Raw genomic sequence first — 9,193 nt, forward strand, 5'->3', positions numbered from 1 at the left:
ATATCAGGAATAATATTATGAAGCTTTAATCTTTGGTGCATAATCAGTTAACCTTGCCAATATATACTAATCTCTTTAAATATGCATGGTACGAAAGCTGATACATTGCAGATAAAGTAGGTAAATTCGAAATCCGATGGACTTTGGCTTCGTTTATTCTTGGAAAAAACGTTGTGACATATTAGGTTGTACGAGCATCACTGTAATTCGATGTTCGTGGTCTAAGAAATCATTATGTTTTAAACACTTTTTTGACGAATATCATAATATGCAGCGTAATTTTTTTATTAGTGTTGGGTGGACTCTATTTTTCTTCCTGCGTTATAAAACTATCTTCCTAATTGTCTTTGTGTATGGAACGTATATATTATTATAGACACAAAATAAAAAGTTTTAGTGATGGCCACCCTCAATAATTTATTTTTTATTTTTTTGAGAAAATTACGTTATTCATCTTTCATTACGAGGAAACTTTTCCAGTAGATTTGAGCGAAATCAATTTGGTTTTTATGCACAAAACTATACAATCGACACGTGAGACCCCTATCTCTGAGGGCTACTTTACCCCCTCAAAGTGTTTTTTCACAGATAAAAAATAAGTATTTCTTAGTTTTTCAAGTACTGCAACATATAACAGAGAGAATCAAATCGGCAAGAGCCACCTGGAGCACCTTCCTTGTCCAATTTTAATTTGCTTCTTCATTGGTTTGGAATTACTGGAATTATTATTGGTTTCTAAATGTTTAATTGATTTATATTAGTAGTGCACTTTGCTATTTTTCAGTTCTCTATTAAATATTCCTGTTTATCAATATTCTGACTCTTTCAAATAGGTTGATATTTGTACATCTTCCATGCTATTATTGACCAATTTGAAGACCCATATTTGATTTTACATGATCATGCAAAGAAGTTTATGGAACTTATTACATCATTGGATATAGGTAATTGAATAATGATCTTCGACCTGTAAAAAGTATGCTTTATTATATTTAATGCATTATATTGTTTGTAACATTCTGAACAATCAAAGCATGCACAAGTTTTGAAGAAATAAAGATAAATACTTTTATAAATTGAATACAAACCTGTAGAATCTTCTTTAACGACAATCGGTGCTTTGCTCTATACTGTCGAATACAATTTTCCACGAGCATGATAATTGCAGAAACACTAGAGCCCAAAACTAATAAAAATATTAGAGGAGTAAATTCAGTCAGTGGTACAGGTGTTGGTTTTGAACTATGACTTTCTGGGCATTTTGGTCGCTTATGTTGCCAAACATGCTTAAGGCGTTCTGCTGTTCCATGTTCAATTACTTGTCTAAGTCTACGTGAACATTATCAAATTTTTAAATTAATGAGACATTTTGTATACATGCAACGTATAATGATGTATAATGAACCATTACCCATAGGTAACCATTTTTTTGAAAGGAGAATGTTTTGCAGTTGCAGTTGAAGTGTGTTTTCCTGGAAGGAGTGTAATTTCTGCCAACTCGCATATTTCTTCTTCCTTAAAAGTTTCCTGTGATAAAAAGTTTGTAATAAAAAATGTTTTCAATAAGAATTCAATACGTGACTTCCATTCAAGGATTTGCAAAATTCTGACCATTTTAGTCAATGAGATTGTCGAAAATTACAAAAATTCCAAACCGCCTTAAATAAATCAATTTTACAAATTTCACCAGACATTTTGCGTATCTTTTTATTTGAAATTTCTAAACAAAAGAACTTATAATTTTAGAACTTTACTAAATTGTGCCTTGATATGTGTCATTCAGTTGGACAGATTTATAAAACTGTATTATTCAAAGAAAGAGCGAAAAAATACTGGGAATTAAAGTGGTCAACCTTTTCTAAATAACCCCATCATACTTTATAAGTATTGAAATTTTCTAATTTAAAGAAATATTTCAAGTTTATGAATGAAAAAACTTACGTCGATTATTTTGTAAGCTGTCGCAACGTCGACTTGAAAAGCAAAGCCTCCCTTCCGAACTTTTTCCAAACCTTCGATAGCTGACATAAAATTCGCTTTCTTTCTTTTTTTGTCGGCTGCTATTTTCCTGTGGTAAAGATTAATAACGACTGGATCAGTTGTAGTCTGTAATAAATAAAAATTTAAAAACATTTTTTTTTGTATTTTAGGGAGTCATAGCTCCGATAAAAAAATAGTATATTATGACCCAAGACCAGAAAGATTGATTTCCGCCAGGACATCCACTATTTGTGGCCGTGTGTCGTATTTTTTTATCTCCAGCAGAAAGTATGTTTCATGACTAATATTAATTTATCAACTGCGTCGTCAGTTCCTAGTTCGTGCTCAGCTATATCTATATCTATACTTTTTCTTGCATGGGCTGCATCAGCGCTTCATCCCATACACCTCGCGTAGCGCCGCGGGATGTGTTGGCTTTCGCTCATTTCGCTGCTGCTCTAGATCAGCTAAGCAGATGTATGGGATTGGGTCACTCGTCCGAATTTTACAAAGCTGAAGTGAAGTCGAAGTTTTTTTGGTCGAGGAAGGTATCAAAAACAATTTAAAAGTAATGGAACATATTCAACAAGACGCTTTAGTGCAACTTATTCAATATGACTAGCTGTGATAGAGTTGCTTTTTTAGAGATTGAGTACATTCGTACACAAATACAAAAACGTTGTTAATAATAATTCGCTTTATACCTACAACACAAATGTAATATAGAATAATATTTATTATATATGTCCGAAACTTGCACGACGATTTTACCCGAATAATGTTCCTACTCTCTGGGCTTGGGTCGTAATATACTATTTGCATCAGCCGTGATAACGAACGGACAGCTATTTTACTGAATACATAAGGTCTTCCTATAAAATCTTAAAAATAGAACAAAAAAACTTTGGGGATCAGAAGTTCAGGGAAAAATATCAAAAAATGTCTACACATGCGTTGCTACTTTTATGTGCAGATGTGAATCGATTAAACTTATTATTCCAAATCATAATTTTAAATCCATTTCAAATAATTAATAAGCACTTCAAGTAAAATAAATAATCATTCTTATTAAATGCATGCAAATTGTTATGTTTCAAGAGCTTTCTTGTGTGGTTATGAATTAATTGCGACATTTACTTTTTTATTCCTCAAACACTCTTTCAAATGAAATTAGAGAAGAATGATGGATATAGAATATCAGAATCTATATTACTCCTCTTAAACAAAATTGGGCACCAATTTTAATCCATATTTAAGAATTTGTTCAACAAACAAATCAATGCAAGTATGTTTTAATAATTCGTGGTTATAATATTGAAAAGAAATTAATTTACTTGGGAGGTAAAAGAAAAAAGAAAAACCTTTTTGGATTTGCTGGAAACCTTAGTCTTACATTCATTGAAATGTCAGAAAAATCTCTAGAATTATTTAAGCTACAAGTGACATTATAAAAGTTACAAAATTACACCATTAAGCTATTTGCCTTTCGGGGTAGGCGTGATTCACTTGGCAGGGAAACGAGTAATGTAGGGAAGGGATAGAGAATTTTCAGATTGATCTAGAATTCTCGTGTCATTTATATAAATAACACGCTCATTCCGCAACACTGCTCCGACCCAGGTTGCTGAACAATCTCTCTAGCAATCAACCCAAGCGAAGCTCCTCACAAAGTCGTTATGTACGGTTCCCCATTTGGGTCCATTAGTGGCCAAGGTCTTTTGTTTCAGGCGGAATTCACTCTACTAACTCTCTTTTTATTAACTATTTGCGGCCATACTTTTCTGTCTTGGCATACTTCTTTAGCTTCTACTACTTCCATGCATTTTTTTATGCAGGCTCTCGTGCTTCTGTGTCTCTTCTAACTAGGGTCTCATTCACACATTCTGACCATTCTTTCCGCGGTCTACCTCTGGGCACGCTGCCATTTACTTTACCTTTATACACTTGTTTCGTTAGTCGTTTATTTGGCATTCTCTCAACGTGCCCGAGCCATCTTAATCGATTTCTTTCCCATGTGTCTACTAGCGTCTCTTCTGCACCACATTCTTTTCGAATTATCTCGTTACTTACTTTGTCCATCAGAGTTTTCCCGCATATTATGCGCATGAATCTCATGTCAATTACGTTAATTTTACTCTTATCTTTTTCTTGATAAGTCCATGTCTCGCTACCGTATAATACAGTCTGTACAAATATAGAATTATGTATTGCCATTTCAGCTTTATTTGATATATTTTTACTTCTGATAAGGAGACCTGCTTTACCAATAACCTTCTTACCTTCGTTTATGCGTCTATCTAATTCTTCATCTATCTTCCCGTCCCTTGTAAATAAGCTACCAATGTGTACGAACTTCTCAACTTGTTTAATTCCCTCATCATTTAATAAAACATTGCATAATGTTTTCTCACTGTTTCCATCGATCACCATAGTTTTTCTTTTATTTGCGTTAATTTTGAGGCCCATGCTCGCCATGCTTGCATAAAGTTTATTCAACATTCTATGCAAGTCTTCGATTGACTCTGCCATAACAACTTTATCATCCTTGTCAAACTCCTTGAATAATATCGAAACAGTCACTCAATTTCCCATTCACCCTTACACTCGCTTCGCTACCCGTATATATTGTTTTTATAACTTGTAGGAGCCATCCATTAACTCCACACTCTTTCAGGACTACCCAAAGTTTACTTTTTGTTTACCTTGTCAAAAGCTTTTTCCAGATGAGCAAATGCACAGAAAACTTTTTTCCCTACTCTCAAACTTTTTTCTGTAATTTGCCTTAAACGAAATATTTGATCCGCACTTGACCTTCCTGGCATAAACCCACTTTGGATTTCCCAAATCTTTACTTCTGTTATTTTCATTACCCTACGAATAAGTATTTTTGAGTATCTTTTACTTATGGTACTTAATAAGATAATCCCTCTGTAATTATTGCAGTATCTCCCTTTCTTTTGTATATTGGTACGATAATCGCTGTTTTCCAATCGTCTGGGACATCACCAATCTCGAAACATAAAGGACCCCGCACTAAGTGTATGGGAAAATGGCTTTCGGTGGATTTAGCTGAATTTTTGTAATTTTTAAGGTTATAAGTGCCGGATGGAATATCCGTAAAAAAAATCCAAAGAAATGGACAGTTTAGCGCTATTCGGCGCTAAGCGCTCAAGATCAGTGAATAAAACGAATTACAACAGATTTTGTAACAAAAGCGATGTCAGCATAGAAATCACAGTTCAGATCGTGGTCTGTCATATTTTTGCCTACACCGTTGACTCATATAGCGCGCTTCTCAAAACGATCAAACGCTAAGCACCCAAGATTTTAACTTGACGAATTCATCACTTTTTTAAAGGCAGAAATGGTACCCGAAGTAACATTAGTAACTAGTGCGTACATTCCGATAATTACATTGTACTTTCTCAAGAGTGCCGAACGCTAAGCGCTCATTATCAGGATTGTTTTTTTCGCTGATTATGGGCGCTTAGCGTTCGGTCCTCTGGCGAATTGTACACTGTTATTATTGATGTGCGCACTAGTCACTAATGTTACTTTGGATACCATTTCTGTCTTTAAAAAAGTAATTACTTAGTCAAGTTCAAATCTGGGGAGCTGAGCGTTTGATCGTTTCTAGAACCGCGCAATATAACTCATTGGTTTGGCTAAACATATCACTGACTACTTTCTGATGCGTGATTCTTATAGTGACATCGCTTTTGTCGCTAAAGTTACTAGGATTGGTTTTATGCACTGATCTTGAGCGCTTAGCGTTCAACCCTCTTGCGAAGGGTAGAAAGTTATTATTGGTATGTGCACACTAGTTACTAATGTTACTTTGGGTACCATTTCTGCCTTTAAAGAAGTGATTAATTAGTCAAGTTAAAATCTTGGGAGCTTAGCGTTTGATCGTATTGAGAAGCGCGCTATATGAGTCAACAGTTTAGGCGAAAATATGACAGACCACGATCTGAACCGTGATTTCTATGTTGACATCGCTTTTGTAACAAAATCTGTTGTAATTCGTTTTATTCATTGATCTTGAGCGCTTAGCGCCGCACAGCGCTAAAACTGTCCATTTTTTTGGATTTTTTTACGGATATTTCATCCGGCACTTATAACCTTAAAAATTACAAAGTTTCAGCTAAATCCACCGAAAGCCATTCCCATACATTTAGTGCGGGTTCCTTTGTAATATCTCTGAAAAAGCCTGGAATAATTTTGAAACCACTGAAATACTCTTAAATCAAGTAAAATTTCTAGAAATATCTTAAAATCCTTTGATTTTTTTTGATTCTCTGAAATCCCTTAGAACCCATTTAAAAAATTTTGCGAAATGTCTTGAAAATGTTTTAAATCCAGTTTAATGTCTTCAAATCGTTTAAAGCCTGTATATGTAATTTACAATTCATAAAGTTTGGTTAAATAAAATATTTTAATTTTTTTTTTAAATTTAACAAATACATAGGAATTTTGCCCACTCTATAAGAGATCCAGCATCATTAAAAGTGTTAATACAGCCTACCCCGGCAACCTTACCGTTTTTCAAGTTCTTAATTATATTCCTAACCACAGTGATACAGAATTTCTCAGTTGAGTTTTCTAACGCATCGTGTTCAACATCGCAGTTGTGGTGTCCTATAGCTTCATCTCCAAATTTTTTTCTAAAATAGTCTCTGAAAGCCTCTAGTATTCTGTCTGCATCATATACCATTTACCCCCCCCCCCCTACTATTTCTCATGTTGACAAATTCTGTACTTTTGTTTCCTATCATTTATTATAAAGCAGTTTCTTCCTTCCTTCAAAGTTGTTTTGGATTTTCTTCTCTTCTTCTGCTTCTTCTGCTCTAATTGTATCTTTACGCTCCTTAACTAATCGTTTGACTATCCTGTTTCCGTGTCTATAATCATTTCTATATCTGTTTCTTTCCTCATTGCTAAGACCTACGATGTTCAAAGTTTTCCTGTACGCTTCTCTCTTTGCTTTTTGGGTAGCTTGAATTTCATCATTCCACTACGCATCGCCAGACATTTTTCCTATAACTGCGGTACCACACACTTCGATCGCACATCTCACAATGATATCCCGTAACTTTGTCCAGGCGCCCTCTATATCTTTGTTTTTATACGGTCCTCCCATTTTGCCCTGTCTATGCTTTCGATTATCTGATTTTGGAAATCTATTCGCGTATCCGGTTTCTGTAGGTTCTCAATTTTTATGCGCGTTTGTTTTGTTTTCTTTGTTCTCTTTTTTCTCCATTCCTGACCTGAGTTAATTTTGGAGATCAGAAGGTAATGATCGGTGTTGCATTCAGAACCCCTCATGACCCTTGTATCTTTGACTAACTCTCTTAGTCTTTCATCCGCAACGACAAAGTCAATTCTACTGCGGCTATTTCCTTTAGACCAGGATACATGTGGATTATTTTATGCCTAAGCCAAGTATTTGTAATAAACAGACCCCTTTCTAAGCATAGACCAACAAATTTATCTCCGTTATGATTTGTTCTTGGATCCCCGAAAACTACCTAGTACTCATTCTGTGTCCTGATTTTGGATGTCCACCCATTCGTTCATGTCTCCTAGTAGAAATATTCTTTCCCCATGTTCGCAAATATTTATTGTGTAATTTAAAGTGTCCCGGAAGGCGTCTTTTACTTCTCTGGGATCACTATCAACTGGCACGTAGAATGCTATGATAAATAGTCTTCTAATTCCTACTTTCATTCTAGCCCACAGCAGTCTGGGAGATACGAAATCATGGTCTCCGAGATGTTGCTTTGCTCTTTCATTCAAAATCAGACCTAGTCCTTGTCTACTATATGATTCCCTGTCTACTACTCCTGGCCATATTTCAAATCCGCCTTTCAACACGCCGTTTTCTATGTCTTTAGTTTCGCATCCCTTTATCTTTGTTTCAGGCACACATAAAATATCTAGTTTCCTCACGTCCACAGTTTCACGCAATTCTTTTACCTTGATATCATTTAACCCCCTAGGATTCCAAACACCCAGTCTCCATTCGTCGTCTGAAACATGACCTTTGGGTTTTCCGTGTGCATGCTTTTTGTCAATTAAAACTCCAGTCCTTTCCGAGGCTATTTTGTAGTTTGTATTATTCATTGTTTAGATTATACGCCTAACTATTACCTTTATGCAATAAGTTTATTTTCTGAGTCGAAATCATGTCAAAGTTAAGTAGCAAATTGTCATATGGTGGAGATTGTAGTTATAACGTCAGTCCCACCAAAACTTCAGTTAATAAAGGAGGGTTCGGAGAGGGGGGAGGCAGAACTGGAACCGAGAGAGTCGTCTTGGGTAAGATTACACATAATTTTCCTTTTATTCAGAAAGCCTTACGAGCCCGAATGCGAGTTACCTGACATTTGGGAAATTCCAATAGATAAATGTAATTGGCAAAAAAATCCTAGACGAACCAGGCGACAAGCGAACTTGTCTCAAGGAAAGTTTTGAATTTAATTATCAATTACTTACGCAAAAAAAGCTAATATAAAAGGAAAGCTTGTGTCACTTTTATCTACATAACCTTACGAGCCAGAATGCAAGCGAACTAAGTGAATTCCAGTAGGATTCGCAGAGCGAACGCGAGCGCTAAGGACTATCAAAACTAATTAATGTTCCTAGGACGTACATGACAGGCATCTGAGATCACTAAACGATGCTACCATGCCTAAAACAGCTCTTCTGTGGACCAGAAAACTTTTGCTACCAACTACTAGCGAGTTCCCAGACAGAAGTGACGAACGATATAAAGACTGGATAGTGCTCTCAATGAGGGCTCAGAGCAGTACAGCGCATGTGTGAAGAATAGCTTTCCACTAGGGGTTCGTTCAAGTTTCTGACGGAGTGCTGTCGGGTGATTCGGAACCGTTCATCGACGCTAGGTGAGTGGCAGTGCTGCCAGATCATGGATGAAATTTACCCCCACCATACCTACCGTTTGGGAGCCGAAAAACAGAAGGTGCATGATTACCACGGTGACTTCGTGTGTAAGCCGAAAATGCACGATTCGACTTCGGTTTTCTGCTGTACGATGATTAACGATCTGAAAGCTTCGGAAGACTTCGGTGGTCTTCTATTATTATCTAGATCCCTATTTGAAAGAAATTGATGATATTGGCGATTTCGATGTTTCGCGTGCTTCTTAATTTCATGCATGTGTCGATTTGCAGGTTATGTTTTGCAGGTGTAT

The 9,193-nt window shown here is 35.9% G+C and overlaps 1 protein-coding gene across 3 annotated transcripts in view; it reads right to left on the reverse strand.

Annotated features, from left to right (window-relative positions):
• Window positions 1-728: 728 nt before the first annotated feature.
• LOC117179794 (ionotropic receptor 75a-like) overlaps window positions 729-9,193 on the reverse strand; it is a 91,369-nt gene continuing 82,904 nt past the window's right edge. For 2 of the 3 annotated variants that reach the window (XM_033371905.1, XM_033371907.1), the window contains 4 exons: window positions 1,942-2,106; window positions 1,412-1,527; window positions 1,089-1,329; window positions 729-981 (listed from right to left, as the gene is read on the reverse strand). In XM_033371905.1, the coding sequence (XP_033227796.1) occupies window positions 901-981; window positions 1,089-1,329; window positions 1,412-1,527; window positions 1,942-2,106 (603 nt within the window). In that variant the 3' untranslated portion in view covers window positions 729-900. The remainder of the gene's footprint in view (window positions 982-1,088; window positions 1,330-1,411; window positions 1,528-1,941; window positions 2,107-9,193) is intronic. The other variant, XM_033371906.1, reaches the window with a different exon arrangement.

The sequence above is a fragment of the Belonocnema kinseyi genome, chromosome 9, assembly GCF_010883055.1.
Source record: "Belonocnema kinseyi isolate 2016_QV_RU_SX_M_011 chromosome 9, B_treatae_v1, whole genome shotgun sequence".
NCBI classification, from domain to species: Eukaryota; Metazoa; Arthropoda; class Insecta; order Hymenoptera; family Cynipidae; genus Belonocnema; species Belonocnema kinseyi.